The sequence below is a fragment of the Cupressus sempervirens genome, chromosome 6, assembly GCF_028749045.1.
Source record: "Cupressus sempervirens isolate cs-2001-9-10 chromosome 6, ASM2874904v1, whole genome shotgun sequence".
Classification (NCBI taxonomy): domain Eukaryota; kingdom Viridiplantae; phylum Streptophyta; class Pinopsida; order Cupressales; family Cupressaceae; genus Cupressus; species Cupressus sempervirens.
Genome location: NC_143123.1, coordinates 641138252 through 641155916, shown reverse-complemented (window position 1 = coordinate 641155916; position 17665 = coordinate 641138252). Strand labels below are relative to the sequence as shown.

The following is a 17665-nucleotide window of genomic DNA, read 5'->3' as shown; positions in this document are numbered from 1 at the left end:
CATTGCCAAGCAAAAACGAACCTATTGGGAAAGATCTCATGCAAAAACCATCAAGAAAATCTATCACAATGAGCAAAATCAGGTTCTTGAAGAGCAAATGCATGTGTTCTTCCAAAAACGAACCTTTTGGAGTGATATGCATGTTTTAAAATATGTTCTTAGCTAAAATCGGACCTTTTGGGGTGACATGCATATTTTAAAAAGGATGCATGACATATTTTAAAATATGCATTTAGTCAAAATCAAATCTTTTAGGGAGGACTACATATTTTAAGTGAAATCTCATGTTTTTGATGCAATGACATATAAACTCACCTTTTGATGTAATGACACCAAAAAGGTCCACTTTTGATAGTCTTGTGCTTATAAGATGAACTTTATATGCAGTGAGATGTAAAATGTCCACTTTTGATGGATTTTACATGTAATTGCATATAAAATGTCCACTTTTGATGACTTAAAGTCATTTAACAAACATATATCAATTTAATTTCATTAAAATGTTACTTTAATGGGACAAACCATATTTATATATCGTATTAAAAATATAACACAAATATTATTTTAAAAGTAACATTTAAATGAGCATTTGATTTAAATATCAAAAATTAAATTGAAATCATATAGTTTATATATATAGTGACTTTTAAGTGGAAAATCAAAAAGTAACTCAACCTAAAATTATAACATAAAGTGTACTATAGTTACTTTAAGTGAAAATTTAAATGATAAAGTAACTTAAAAACATAATATAAAGTGAATTTAAGTTATATTTTTCAAAAAGTGAATGACTAATAAAAAAATATAACATGATATTTTTAATTTGTGTTGTTACATCAAAAAGGTCCCCTTTTGAGGCACTAAAACAGCCATAACTCTTGACTGACAACTCCGATTAGGCTCTAGGTTAGACAAAGTCGAACGGGAAACCAAAAGCCATGACATGAGCAAAACCAAAGGACTAAAAACCAACACACACACACACACAAAAGCAAAGAAAAGGACAATGAAGGCCTCAAAAATCAAGAAAAATGCTCGACAGAAAGCAAAATGAAAAAGACTTGACGAAAGCCTTCAACAAAACAATTTCATATACAAATTGAAGTCGATTGATCGATCAACATTAAACAATTGAATATCAAATTGAAGTCGATTGATCGATCAACATTAAACAATTGAATATCAAATTGAAGTCGATTGATCGATCAACATTAAACAATTGAATTGATTATAAGCAATCTATTCTTTGTACGGATTGGGTCACATAGGAAATTATAGAATCTTGATTCGTGATCAATCATCAATGTACTGAAGGTTTAAAATATGATCATCGTGGAACGCATGCAAGGTCAGACATATGGGCCTCATTAGCCAATGGAAACGATGTGAAGACTTCAAAGCATTTTAAGGGTTTATATTGACTAGTCTATACATTATAGCTCAGTACAAAAACTTTAAAGAAAACATACTTAGAATTGAAGAGTATGAAGTCTGAAGAGACTTTCAAGGAGAAACAAGTCTTAAGAAGGAATAACAACCAACATCGAAACTCATACGACATTCATATGTTAGATTGTTTTCAAAGACATGAAGAACGTTGGTGAATATGGAGGGAAGACACATCAACATCAACCTAGAACATAAGGGGAAGAGCAACAGAATAGAGCCATCATTATAATTGCCAATATCCATCTATCATTATCTCTTTGGAGGAAAAAAATCATTTTTGGTCGGCAAGACAGTTTGGAAAGAATGGCTATATTAAACATAAGTAGAACACCCACATCACAACAACTTCTACAATATCTGATTTACTAAAACAAAGATATCAATGCCATAACAAGCAATAAACTGTGACAAATAAAGAGTTGTGTACAAATTATATATGAAGAGAAGTCTCTTGTAATATAAAATCAAGCCCAAAATCTTCTGGGACCGGACACGAGCCATTATAGAAATAAAAAAATGGCTTGATGATAATGAAGCAAGTTGGAGATTTGATAAGCAGTATGCTTTTCATATTAAATGTGCCATTGAAGTGGCAAGTAATAAAAGATAACTATATGAACCAATAACCCAAGTAAGGGGTGATAAATAAATATACCATTAATAAAAATACAAACACAAACAATAAAACACTCAACAGAGCAAAGAACTAGGAATATTTTAGAATATTTGTAGAGAACATCCACAACAAAATGGATACACAAGTATCAATTATTAGTTGACCATCATATATGGTGTTGTAAATTCCATCAGATTTCCCACACCAAAGGAGATGATGATATGAGGAATAATAGCGATAATGAATCATTTACCGGAATAGAACTTCATTACATTCCTCAAGATACAATTTTCATAGAAAGAAATTATTGCTCATGAGAACTATCTCTAAATAGATACCCAACAATGTTGTTGGAATGAGTGAGAATTCTATATCATGGGGAGGAATAATAAATAATGTTTCATTCCCATTATTTGACACATGTACCTTCATTGTTGCAACTTGTATCAAGAACTTTATTGCAGAGATAAGTATCTATTATCTTTTAGTATTATATTTACTTATTGTAGCCTCTCTCTGATTTGTAATTATACGTGCTCACTATAAGAGTTATTTTCCTTGATCTTTTCCTTTGTATCTGAAGTTGATCTTGCAGGAAAAGAAGAATGACACATTAGGCAGCTTAAAAGAAGTTGTGATTAGGTTGGATAAAGTGTGGCTCTTGAAGCAAATATCTTTGATGATTGAAATTATGAACAGTGTTATGGGACTTTGCGAGTCCGAGGCAAAGGCTGACTTTCCAAGGCAATTGGCCTCTGGAATCAGATTCGGCCAAGTCTTGGCAGAGTCCACGTGGACTCGCCAAGCTCGCCGAGTCCCGAGCCCAAGACTCTCACCGGCGGCAAAGGTCATAAAGTGCAAAAATTAAAATAAACAAAGACTTAAGTTGCAATTTTTTGGTTGTTATAACATCTATTTGACCTAAAAAGGTCATTCCACCATTTGCTTATGCTTGTGATAGAGAGGAAAGAGTTACAGAAGAGTATTGGGGTTTTGAGAGAGAAATTAGCAAACTGGTTGGCTCTCTCGTATCGATTGTTGATGGTTTGTGCAACTTTGTAGCTTGCGCTTAAGTATTGAGAGAAGCTTAAGGAAGAATTTGAAGGAGGCTTCTACAAACTTGCATTTCCATTATTTGACTTTTTGCAAATTTGAAGAGGTAAGCAACAAGTTGCATTTCTTTGTGTTGTTTTGTAATATGTTTTACATTCATATTTTTAAATTTTCATTTTGTTTACATTTGTTTAGTCTCTACTTCTAGTATCTACTATTTAGAATCTGGATTTATTCTAATTTATCTTAATGACAAAGTAAGAAGACCCTAAAGCTTAAAAATCTGATTTGTTGCTAACTTTTTTCTATTTATAATATATTCATATTGCAGCAGCAAATACATTGGCATCATGCCTCAAGGTGAGCCTTCTGGAAGCGCAACTAGGCCTGCATTTAACCCAGCTGCAATAGCAAAGGATAGGGCTTGGAAACATGCCATCCCGAGCCACAAAAAGGGAGTTGTTAAATGTCGGCATTGCAGTGTAATATATAACAGAGGAGGCATAAATAGATTGAAGTATCACCTAGCACATATACCTAGGTGTGATGCTAAAAAATGCAAAGATGTACCCTAGGATGTTATGCGAGACATGCAAACTCTTCTAGAGGATAAAATAGAGAAAAAATAATTGAAAAAGAAGCAACAAGAAGAAATGGCTACCCCAACAGGGATCTTCTAGTTTTCGCTCTCCATTATCCCCTACTCCACCTACGGATGCTACTGCTTCTACGAGTGTGACCATTGGGGCTCGCATTCATAAGCAAAGATCGATGCTTGATACCATGTTTGTTCCACACACAGCTCCAAATGCACAACCATCGCTTGAGAGCATGGGTTGGAACAAGGAAAAGCATGATTATGCAAAATTGGCACTTGGAGACTTCTTCATCTACAACAACATTTCATTCAATGTAGCAAGGTACTTATTTATTTAAATTTTAATTTATGTCTTACTTCTCTTGCTTTCAAGTTTCAACTTTTAAGAGACAATAATATGCTTATTTTGTTTATTTTAATTTGTATTTTGTTTTCAAATTTAATTATAATATACTAATTTGTTTAACTCTAAATTTTATTTTATTTGTTTTAGGTCCTCTTATTGGCAAATTGCAATCGATGTTGTTACTGTTTGTGGTCTGGGGTTCAAAGCCCCTAGTGCTGACGAGCTAGGAGGCCTTACTTTGACCCAAAGGGTGGCTGATGTAGAAGGTGCAATCAAGGAGCAGCGTGAGGTGTGGAAGACGAAGGGTTGCACCATCATGACTAATGATGGACAGATGGAAGGAGTAGAACACTCCTCAACTTTCTTGTCTCATCATCAGGTAATTGTACTTAGACATTAAAAATTTAGAAGTAGAACTTGTACTTAGTTATTAAGTTCATAAATTGTGAATTTATAAATTATGATTCATCATTGATCATTATACTAATTTGTTTATTTTTCTTCAAGTGTCATGGTTTTTTTGAAATCAATTGATGCCTCAAGAAAAATAAAGAATGTTGAATATCTTCGTGAGGTAATGGATGAAGTGATAAAAGACGTGGGTGAGGAGAATGTGGTGCAGATAGTTACAAATAATGCAGAAAATTATGTTGCTATAGGAAAGCTTCTTATGGAGAGACACCCTCACATATTTTGGATCCCTTGTGCTACTCACTGCGTTGACCTCATGTTAGAGGATCTTGGTAAACTCCTTTGGATAAAAACAATTATAGTGCAAGGTAGGAGAGTATACAAATTCATATATAATCATACATGGGTCCTCAACCTCATAAGGAGATACAATGACCAAAAGGAGTTGTCTCGTCCAAGGGTCACTAGATTTGCAACCAATTTTCTCACATTAAAATCTTTACTTGATTCAAAGTGAGGTTTGAGACGCATGTTTGTTAGTGAGGAGTGGATTGCATCATCATATGCAACGACCACTGCAAGGATTGATGTAGCTGATCACGTTTTTTTATGAGGCTTCCTTTTGGACACTGATCGTTGATATTGTGACGGTTATTTTCCTTTTTGTCCTCATTTCAACTTTTTTTGTTTATGAAATTATGTTATAAATTATTGTTCATTTTTTAGAGAAAAAACTTAAAGATGATTGTTTGTCTTCCAACTTTCATAATGACTGCAATTCGTAAAGTTGCTTGTTGTTCTCCTACGAACCATTGATGGAGAGAAGCCCTCAATGGGCTACATTTATGAGGGCATGGATAGGGTGAAGGAGGCCATTCGCTCTTTTTTTGTAGGGAATCGAGATAGGTATAAGCTTATATGGGATGCCATTGATAGATGTTGGCACAATCTCCGTCATAGGCCTATACACACAGCGGCTTACTTCCTTAATCCAACATACCAATTCAACCCACATTTCAAGGCTGACGATGAGGTGTGGAGTGGCCTCTATGATGTTGTAGAGAGAATGTCACCTAATTCAAGAGTTGGAATAATTGTAGCCCGTGAGATTGAGTTGTTTAAGAAAGCTCAAGGGGACTTTTTGCACGGAAGTTGTGCAAGAAAATTAAAATAGAATTGATGCCTTGTAAAAATCTTTGATTCTACATCCTAATTTCTAATTCTATTACCATTTTAATTTGATAAACTCAAAGTTATTGAATTGATTTTTAAAAAAATTGTTTCAGATGCATGGTGGGAGATGTTTGGCACTAAGGTGCCAAATTTACAGAGGATTGTGGTTCGCATCTTGAGCCAGCCATCTAGTGCATCAGGATGCGAACATAATTAGAGTTTATTTGAGCATATACACTCGAATGAAAAAATTGAATGATCTTGTCTTTGTTTACTACAACCTTCGCCTTTGCCATAGATAGATCCTGGGCACTAATACATCACCGATTGTATTAGAGAATGTTGATCCAAATGCAGAATGGAACACAGAGATTGTTGATCCTATCTTTAGTGATGAAAACATAGAGTGGGTTGATCAGGTGGATAGGGAGGCTGAGGTAGTAGCGATGGCAATCGAGGAGGCTAGAGTGCAAGGAGACAGAGTGCAGGACCTTGAGGCTAGGAGTGACAGATCCAAGTCTGATGATGAGGATTATGTGGGTGAGGATGAGGATGAGGATGAAAATGAGGTTCAGCCTCAGACACAAGGAGAGAGGATGGCTCTACAGTCTTCCATGACTTAACTTAGGCATACTCGTAGGAGGACATAGGCTACTATGAGCCTTAATCTTCTATTGTTCTATACTCTAGTTGTTATTTTGATATATGTTTTGAACTTTTAATACCATGGATTTCGTAATCCATGAATATTCTAGACATTTGAAATTGTAGTGACACTATGTTTATTACTTTATAATGTGTTATTTAGTTTTTTTCTTTCAAAAATTCGTTTTTATACTTATGTGATCTATTCAAAATTGTGTATGTGTATTAAGTAGCTTCTATTTATCTCAATTGTTGTGTATTTGATGTTAATTGACTAAAAGATGCATTAAAAAATCTTAAAACCCTTTAAAATCTTTGAATTTCATAGGTTTTTCAATTTTCTAAGTCCTTGCCGAGTCCGAGTCCGAGTCAGATTTTGACTTTCCGAGTTAGAGACGAGTTCGAGTCCCATAACTATGATTATGAGTATCCTTCTACATTAAGAGGGAGTATGACACTTCTTCAAAGGCAACAAAGGAGCTTAGAAGATTAATACTCAAGGGAGTCTAGAAATACATGTGTGTGACTGCATGATTTTGATGGGCCTACTCTTGAGTGCATCATGAGGAAATATTGACTCATCGCCAGAAAGTTGGAAGATTAATATCAGATTTAGAAGGAGTTTGACAGGCATCCTTGGGTGAAGAGAGCTTTTGAGGAAGTAACTAGAGAACCTGACTTCCTAGGATTGATGTTCAGAGGGAAAATTTGGAGGTGCAATCCTTTGTAATGGTATCTTCTCTATGAGAAGTTCTAAATAAGATTAATTGTAACGTATACTCTCTATGAGATAGAATTGAGGTGAAAGCCTTTGTACCATCCTCCGACATGGTTCATGGTGATTACTATTTCACATATGATATATAATGTAAGGTGACGAACTTTCATTGACATATATAAACAAAAGGTAATCATTGTAAGGTGACGATCTTATAAATGGTAGACTTGTTATCATGACAGACTTCATTAAGTTGTTGTCCCAAAGTGTTGGAAGTCATGATAACGAACGTATCAACTAGAAGATGACTATTGTAAGGTGACGACCTTATCAATAGTTGACCTATCTCCTAACACCAAAATGTGTTGGAGCAAGTGTTATCATGGTTATTCGGGCCGAATTTTGCCGGACACCTTGATAACCAACTCATCATGGTTCCTAGAGACGAATTTTGCCGAACACCATGAAAGTCAATTTGTTATGGTTCTTTGGGCCGGATCTTGTCGGACACCATAACTTAAATCTATCATAGACCACACTTAAGGTGGTGTTCAAATCTTGTAATATAATTGTTGTGATTCTCTTCTTGCTAGAGAGGGACCATTGAGAAATTTAGCCAAATAGTGAACTGAAGCAAATTCCATATGTAATTCCAAATAGTGTGTTGATAGATTTATGTTGATATCCTTATATATGTCATTCCAAGAATATCATACTAAGACAATATCTTTTCATATACTTGAGAGCATAAGGTGTTCTACAAATCCTCCCTAGCTAAGAGGGAGTGTTAAAGTTGTAGCTTCAGTCGGATAAATTCAATCTGAGATACATTGTTGTTATTGGTAAATCATCATTTTTTATATATATATATATTCATGTAATAATAATATATATATTATACATATACATATATTAATATATATACGTATATACACACACACACATATATATTATACAACTTATTATTATTAATTATATAAATCAAATGATGATCAAAGCTTGGAGACATGTCTCTTCATTGTAGAGACATGAAGAGATGTGTCTCCTCCTCTCATAGTTATATGAGATCCAAATCTGCATTTGGAACACATTAATTACAATGGCCATATTATTACATTTGCAGAAAAGATCCGTGTTACTCAACAAAAAGTGTGAGTGTGCGTTGTGATGTTTCCACTATGGAATGGGATCTGACGTGGAGACTGAGATTTGATGGTGCATACACAACAATCTTCTAATAGTCGGTAATGTGGAAGGAAGCAACCTGTTTAGCATACTGCAACTAGAAAAGAAACAGTTTTGTATAAAAGTGATTTAATAAAGACCAACTCATACCTTGTTAGAAAATCACTTTACTCACCCAAGTTAATATGAGATGATGAGTGAAGGTGAACGATTTGTTCATACAATAATTTTAGCCCCTGGTTGACTTTAATTACTGCACACATTTATTACACTACAATAGATGTTATCAATATGTGTGTTTAAGACTTTGATGAGTTCGTCAGTTGGAATATCACTTGTTATATATAAATATTCTCTCACTTGAAAATGGGAGGAGATGATGAAATATTGAAGTGCCCATAAGATATGATTTTAAGTATAAGAATTTCCTTGTGTGGGGTTGTGAACGAAATAGCAATTCAATGAGATAGATAAGTTGAGAGCTTTGCTAGCATACAGCTTGTATCATCTCCTTTGAGAGAGACCTGAGAGGTTATTACCATAGTCTGCAACTCTAAATACAGAAGGTTGCAAATATATATAGTCTGAAACATACAGTGTGAGCTGCAAAATATGAGCTGTGGCTATAAGGTAGGAAGACATTTCAGTTAAACATTTCAGTTTGAGATTCAAATCAGGATCTCTTGAGCCACAAATACAAGTCAACATCATTTTGAGCAGTCCTGTCTCTTGTGCAACTTTCCATGAGTAAAGAGTCTCAAACGACAAGGATTGAGATTGAGGAATTGAACTACCATTTGCAGTTGTCACTGAAGAGAAAGAAGATTGCTTTACTATTGAAACAAGAAAGGAAGAAATCTGCCAGAATAGAACTATGGTGAATAAAGAAAATTGTTGCCTACACTTCCGTGAGGGACTATATCTCTGATCACATGTGCTGAGTCGCTTTTACTTCAGTATAGATTGTTCAAATTTGGAAGGCTAATTGCCTCAGTATTGGATGCATTATTCATTTCTGAGAGCAAAGAATTTATAACTACAAATACTTTGGACGGATTAGGTACTTGAAGTTTGGAGTCATCTGACGGTTGCTTCAGATATAGAGGTTTATGACTAACAAAGTTAAGAGGTTGATATCATTCATGCGTGATTGTCTCTCATTGGACTTAATAGTGACTGAAAACTCTATAAAATGGAATAAGTCGGAATTTTACATTGTGGGGGGGAATAATAACCAATGTCCCATTCCCATTATTCAACAAATTCTTATATTGAGGCATTTTCAGATTTAATGCATATGGGCCTTCATTGGACAACTTGTATCAAGTATGTTGATGTACATATAAGTATATATTATCCTTAAGTATTAGATTTATCTACTCACTGTAGTCTCTCTCTTATTTGTATTTCTATATGTACTATAAGATTTGACTTGATCTTTTCTTTTCTCTTCAAGGGTGTTCTTGCAAGAAAGAAAAATGACACGCTAGGCATGCAAGTAAATGTTGCATGACTCAATCTTATGACAGTAGCTCCAAAGTAGTTTTGGATCTAGGATTCATTGGTCATATGTTGATCATACTAGATAAAGTAAGGCTATTGGAGCAAGACATCTTCTATGATTGGGATTATGAGTATCCTTCTATAACAAGAGGGAGCCTGACATTTCATTAGAAGAAACCTTGGACAAAGAAGTCAAGAGGTTGATGCATGTACTTGAAGCTTCATAAGGGAGCCACATTATCTTTAATGTCTAGTGTTGTCAAGCTTGAAGATAAATCCACAAGTTTAGTACATCCACTAATGTTACTACGAATCAAGGTATGCTTTCGTGATAGAGAGAGCAAATAGAGGATATGCTTCAGTCAACTTTTGAGGATCTTGATAATATTTATTCAGATGGAGTAGACCATGTGGAGATGGATTATCTAGTGATCAAGAAACTATAGCAGTCAAAGGACTATGGTTCATGCGATGAAGTTCCATGTGTGCAAACTAAAAGGTCTTTATGTGAATTCCTAAACCGTAAATGTATACAAAAAATACTCTTCATTCAGAGTACATTGTCACTGAAGATCTGACAACCGATAGTTTCTCCAAGCCTTCTGCCAAAGTGAAGTTTGTAAATCAGTGTTTACCTGAGAATACTTTAATGCATCCTTCTCTATCAGAGAGAAGTTTTAGGTGAAAGGCTTTCCACCCTCTGGAAATGCTCATGGTGGATGTCATGTGAGTTACTACAAGACTTTGTGGAAACATAGTGGAAGTTGAAAGGTGACAATATTTCATTAATGTCTGTTTGTGGTTACTATAGTAAGGTGACGATCTTACAATAGTCTAACCTTCTATCATGATGGATATCATATGGTCGATGTCTAAGTAGATCATAATAGATTATATCTTGTAAATCAATATCAACTGAGAGCTGGATATCATCTAACAGATATCTATATATTGTATTGTATAGATATATATCATGGTGGATTAACATCCTTAAAACAAACCATGAGTATAATGTTCCTATGGCAAGTACCACAAAGTGATACGTGTGCACATACCTTATGAACATTTTGAGTATTTAGTGAATATGATGCAACTTGATATTCGGAGGCCATTACTCAAAGTACTTGGTGAATATCATGTGACTTGATATCCGCAAGTCATTACTCCTGATATCATAAGATGATATCTAAATGGTGGGTCTCTTTTGATCAAAGATATCCTTAAACATGTCATTGTTGATTTTACATTGAGTTAATATCTAATCATGTGATTATCCTCCCTAGCTAAGAGGAAATTTTGATGTTTTCTAGCTTCAATCGGATGAATCTTATGAGACAAAAACTATTGAAGATATATATATACACACATAGTATATATGAGATATAATATATATATATATATATATATATATATATATATATATATATATATATATTATTACTATGGAGAATTTAATGATTCAAGAGATATTATATATATACAAATATATATGTTTATATTTATGTACATAGTTATATAAATAATTGTCATTATATTACATTCATAAATAACGAAACAGTGCATGTTAATGAATAGACATGTCCCATGAAGGGCATAGGACCCTTCATGGGACATGTCTCTCCTTGTCTCATCCACAATATCAATACAAGAGAGATCGCCGCCTTTGGAACGCACAGAAATTATAGGCAGTGCTATTACATTTGTAGCGATCATTCCTCAACAAAATCAATATACAACAATCAAATAAATCATCTAACCATCAAGGAGATCAAGCATCCATTCAAGGGCACATCGAGTCTCAAAACTAATTTCAGAATTAAAAAAGAAAGGAAGCCAACAAACTTCAATATTTGAAAGGTACTTAGAAATACTTTATGTGTGTGTAGAGTTGTTATTAGATATTTCGTTCTTGTTATCATTTTTAATACGTGCATAATTAGTCATATTAATAAGGATTCCTTTGATACTTTGATCCAACCAACCATCCATTCTAGGATGAAAGAAGAAATACATGATAAGGAGGCAGCAACACTGAGACCCCCTCACATACGCCAACTCTTGGGTGGGGACCAAGCCTGAATGACTGGGTGTTCATTATGTGTTCTCAAGCTCAATCGGAAAGGAAAGGCTCCCAGTACCTTATATTATTCTCCAAAGCAATCATCATGCTCTCAAGTCATAAGAGGATAGATAAGAGAACATGGATAGGAGGTACAAGTACAAGCATTGCACTAGGTAGACCATCCCAAGCTAGACGTCCAAGATACTTACCACTTAGGGCTAAGAGGGTGAGGTGAGTTTTCGCCCTTGGGCTTACTATAAAGATTGCTTCAAGTCAATCCTATCATGCTCCTTAATTCAAACTCTATTATTATTGGACCTATTATCATGTCCCCTCTTTAGCATGTCTAGCAGAGACATGTGAATTAGCCTATTATGGGGGTCTCGTAGGCTAGCAGTGGTGGATAGAGACTCACACTAGATATTCAGTAGCCGGATTTGGTGTTTCAGGCAGTTTGTGGGACAGTTGGGAGCAGTTCCTTGATTTTAGGGGAATTCCCTACTTTTTAGGAGGTTGTGACGGTTTCCAAATTTGAGTCTCCACTAGACCATTCATTGGTTTCAGTTTCGAAAGGGTAGGGCGTGTTCCCTAGTTTCTAGAAGCACCCCTAGATTTTAGGGATGGGACTGCCAACTAACCCATCTTGTCCTGTTTTAGTCACAGACAGGTGGCAGGGTCAGTTTCATGCTTGGTTAGTTGTTTTGGGCTATCAGAGGCTATATGGGAAATATTTTAATATATTTAAATATTTCCTAAGTTAGCTATTAAATAAATTATAATAAGGCTATTTATATAGCCATTTCGGAGTAATAAGGGGATAATTGCCTCATTTGGACACGTGTGCCTATGTGTTATAGCTCGTTGGAAAGGTCTCGAATTATTATAACCTATTTTCACTATCCGAAGACCTTTTGGCGCCTTGAGTTATGATATTTTAATAAAGTAATGTTTTTCCTATAGCTGGAGACACTTATTTGGGAAAATATTATTTTATTATAAAGTGCAAAGTATATTTCTCCTCTAGGGTTCAATTTGCTTTTGGGAGGAGATTAAGGAGATGAGAGCTTAATTGTGGAGCATCTTTTGAGATTTGAAGCTTTTGATATTTGGAATTGCTCTGGGAGAGCAATTTTGTGGCTTGGGACAAAACCCTCAAGTCTAAATTGTTGGGACGTAAACCTCAACAAGTCCTTGGGTGATTGAATTCTGGGATATTGGGAACAGTGAGATCAGAGGAGCAATCGATTTCTTCCTAGACAGCTTTACATTTGTGGGAGACCCATTTTCAGCTGGACAGCCATTATTTGCAGCTGAGGCGTCTGTACTTGAGGCAGGTCGGTTTCTGTTTGGGCATCATTCTACATTATCAAGCCGCGTCATTGATTGGAAAGTGCATACAAGGGTTTGAAAACTGCAAAGTATCATCATTTGAAATTGTAAAATCCTTTCTCAATTGGCATCAACTCCATTTATGGACAGCAGCAATCAACAATGGCAATCTTTCTATTTGAATGCAGAAATCTGATTATTATGCCTAGTACGGTTTGAGGCATTTCTAGATTGTCAAGTATTTTCAATAATGAATGTTGTTTATTATATGTAGTTCAGATTTGTTTGTTAGTTATCTTTTATTTTTGCATATATCTTCAAAATCCAAAACAATTGAAAAACCAGCAAGAAAACAAAAAAAAATCAGAATTGAGCAAAGTCTTCCAGAGATGCACAATGCTAGCGAAAGACTCAAATTATGAAACAAACAGCAATTTCCAAGACCTCCGGTATTGGGGATCTTTCACCTATCTAATGAATTATGCTAATTATATGTATTTTTATTTATATGTGAGTACCAACCCTAAAGGAGATAATTGAGATTTATGAATTATATACGTACACACATATATAAATACATATAAATATTTCCAGTATTGTTTAATATAATTGCAGGACATAGATCAGCGTGTATCTTGTAAAAAGGCATTTTTAAAATGGTAAAGTTATGCCTCCAACTACCTTACATTTCTTATTTGAATGGAATTTGTGATTCTAGGACAAGTTTAGGGTGATCTCAAAGAGGGGACATTACACTATGGTTTTATATGAACGAACCCAACGCCAAAAAGAAATTTACCAAAGCCACAAACCTGAACACAAACCAATACTAAGAGCAATAGCTGAGCTGAAAATCAAACTTGTGTTATTTTGCTTCTATTATTAATGCTATTTATTTATATTAGAAATAGCAAACCATTTGACAAATTTCATAACTTTAAAAAATAATAATCTTAAAGAATTTAAGTTGCAGAGTTTTTGCTAAGTCGCTAAGACGGAGTCACAATTAAGTCTTTTGAGCTTTACCCAAGTCCAAGATTTTGCAATTTGATTATGAGTATATATAGACATTGTATCAATCGAATGTTATTCAATACTCAGTATCATGTATATGCTTTCTAGGTTTGGTCTTCTTGTAGCTACTTTTAGTAATTTCAGTTTTATTATTTTTAATTTTATTTTGTTTTAAATTGTTAAAATTCTTTTGACAGACATACCTTTCAACCCTAAATCCAGGGAAAAAAAAATTAGTTCCTATATTCCCCAACACCAAAACTTGAAACGCAGTGCTAGAATAGAAAAATGCTCAGTATTAGTAATTTCACGCGTAATGGATTGTGTTTGTCAGGACAGAAAAAAAGGAGCACAATCAGATTAATAAATGGTGAAGGTTTTAAATCTCATCCATTTATTAGGGTAATTGTTTGCTGTTTGGATTGTCACATTCAAGCATATGTAAGTTCACACAAACAAACAGAAACACAAGCATAGATCCACAGACAGAGACATGCACATTCATTTACAGTTACATATGCAGGGCCTTAAGCTATGATTTTCTCTGCTGAAGTGGTTCCTTCAGAAGGTGTGCTATTTGTCTATTATAATATAAATTTTGACTTCTGTTAAGATGGAACACAAGAGCTTGTCCTATCAAGTTTGCTTCCTTATCCAAAAAAAAAAAAAGAGATTACACCAACATCATCATAACTCACAAGTCATATAGTAATGATGAAGGATGTTAGAACCTGCACAGCTTGTGGAATCTCTGAAATGGATTTCTTTGCATGGCGCTCATCCAAAAGTAATAATCTTGTTGGCCCTCTCCATTCCTTAATCTTGTAATCTTTCCCCAGCAGACCACTAAGATCTTCATCATCATCACCAACATCCTCATCTATAACTTCAACAACTGCAAATTCATTCTTATTTTTGTGAATCCTCCTTGTCTTATTGTTTGAGCCTTGCTCTTCTTTCTTCTTTCCCTTCTTCTTGGGCCGTGAAATGTGAGCAAGCTTCCTGTGGAGAAAATGTTAACAGATTAGCGAAGTTTATAAACATTGGAATTCTTTTCAAACATTAAATTTACCATTTTTTTTACCCTAGAAAATCCTCAAACACCATCCAATGCTTGTCATTTGGTAATAAATGAAAGTGCATGTAGCAGGACCTACAGTCAACCCCTCCCCACTGCAATAAGGTAAATCATATCCTTGCAAAAAAATGGCAATAGTGTAACATAGTTAATATAAAAGTATATGTGAGTTTAACACAGCTCAGTGGAGCACAAAATCTAAAAGTGTAAACCCCAACTTTCCCAGATTTAACGAGGTGAATTCACAGAGCCCTGTAGAGATGTGGCCTCAGCTTTCAAGGGTGGCAAGACTTAATGCGGTTTATTTCAGGTTGGCCAAGGTCTGAATTTCAACCATGAGATTCGAATTTTGGAAAATTTTTACCCTTTCCGAAGTTCATCCAAATTTTATGATATTTAATATAATATTATTTTATTTTAAAATGATGTTTTGACAATTTTGTGGATATATTACTAATATTTAAAAATACACACACATATACATAACTTAAATTTAACGTTGATTTCTTTTTCCGAATTTTTGTGCTTGCCGAATTTCATTCGAATTTTATGATCAACAAACTTGAATTTGAATTCGAACCTTGTGACTTAGTCTAAATATTTATAAAGAACAGTCCCAGCTTAACTTATACCAAAGCAGTCCAAGCTTGCAGGACTTGATAATAATTTCTAGCTTGCAACAACACTTTAAATGTGGTCTATAATTTCGCTCAAGATTCAGAAAGCAATATTGTCAAAATTTAGAAAGCAGTATTGTAAGAACAATCCACACTAATAAACCTTCAATGGTCCAGAATGTAAATGAAAGAGCCTCGAGATGCTAATGTGAGATTCAAGGTTAGAACACTAACTAGTCCATATAAAAAAATTTAAAGACGGTAAAACTGTTTTTTATTTTCATGCAGGAAGCTAGCAAAAAATTGCAGAGATTAATGTTCTGTAAAAACAAGTAAATGTCTATTTCTTCGTTCCCAACATTTTTAGGTCTACTGGACAAGATTAAGCTCAAGTGGTAAAAGTCTCGAGCTTCTGTTGCCGAGCTCTTGAATAAAATTCAGGCAAGTTAATTGACTGGTGAAAAGCCTTCTACCGACTTACTACATGTATCTGGATTCTAACCCCAGCGACTAGAAGAGCATAAATTCACCATCCCTAAGCAAGAATTTCATGAAGATTTGATATAATCTTGGCGAATTAGGAAGCTCTCCGATAGGAGATGAGAAAGGGATCAACACCTATTTAAAAAAACACGGACAAAAATTCATATACAGCCGGGGCACATTAAAATGACCGTTGTACCAAGGAAAGCGATAACATTTTGAAATTATGTAAAGTACGGCATCCGAAAGAATAAATGTTAATATAGGTAACAAATCAAAAGAAAATAAGTGGCGAATATCAGCAATTGAAATTCCCAGTACCTGAAATAAACAAAACCTCTGCTATTAAAAGTTTGCGCAATTCGTGCCCTCTGCAGAAGATCGGGATCGATAGCATTTTCACTTTTATTTTCTTTAGCAACTCCTACAATCTCCTCATCTTTTCCACTAAAAAGATCTTTCAGATGCGGTTCTATGTCATCGCCTGGAACCCTAGCGATGTTCTGAATTCGAGGCCAGTTCAATAAATGGCCCTTTAATCTGCTCTGAAGCACATGGCATTCCTCTGCAGAGACTCTCAGTGCCGCCACATTGAACACCCTTGTAAATGACTGCTTGTCTAAATAGTCACTCGTATTTTTATTGTCTGTAGCCCCATTTTTGTATAGTTTATGGCCTTTGGCAAGGGAAGGGCCATAGTCACCAATGGTGACATCGAAATTTAAAGTTAAGGAATGAGTATCGTCAGCTCTTGTAATGAAGCTCGGTCTTGATTCTCCACTGTTGAGCTTACACTTGATGCGTCTCCCAGTAATGCTTCTCCCAGAGCTAAAATGGGAAGTGTCGACGAGAAACAGGGCTGTGCGTGGCTGTGGATAACGAAGTTGTAACGTACACATGATTATTTTTAGCATTCACCTTCTCTTCGCGCAGCTCTGGAGACTTTTTTCTTTTCCAGGCGTGTTCAACGGCATTGTATCCTTTTATATTTATCTCTGAATTAATGAGTGCAAGTTATTATTTTTGCATTATTATTTTTATATTTCAGTTTAATTATTTGGAGAATTAATAATTGGGAAAAAAAAAATGAATTAATAATTAAAATTGAAATTTTAATAATATTAATTTGTGAGATTAAAAGTTATAAAATTATTATTTTATAATTTATGAGATTAAAAGTTATAAAATTGTGATATTGCTATCAAGATTTAACTACCAGGGAGGTCACCCATCCCAGTACTACTCCACCCTAAGCGTGCTTAACTACAGAGTTTCCTCCATGGTTAAATCCAAAGCTTGCAACCCGATTTGCAAAACCTTCACCAAGTGTTGTGCCTTATGAACCATTCATTAGAAAGCCCCTTAAGCTCATCAATTGATAAGTA

At 34.7% G+C, this 17665-nt stretch overlaps 1 protein-coding gene across 6 annotated transcripts in view; it reads right to left on the bottom strand.

Moving 5' to 3' along the window:
* LOC149553858 (Met-10+ like family protein) overlaps positions 1–17258 on the bottom strand; it is a 169863-nt gene extending 152605 nt beyond the window's left edge. For 3 of the 6 annotated variants that reach the window (XM_089789220.1, XM_089789221.1, XM_089789222.1), the window contains exons 1-2: positions 16602–17257; positions 14834–15104 (exon numbers count right to left, since the gene is read on the bottom strand). In XM_089789220.1, the coding sequence (XP_089645346.1) occupies positions 14834–15104; positions 16602–17194 (864 nt within the window). In that variant the 5' untranslated portion in view covers positions 17195–17257. Of the gene's footprint in view, positions 1–14833; positions 15105–16601 lie in introns of all 6 variants that reach the window. The other 3 variants (XM_089789224.1, XM_089789223.1, XM_089789225.1) reach the window with 2 other exon arrangements.
* Positions 17259–17665: the final 407 nt, after the last annotated feature.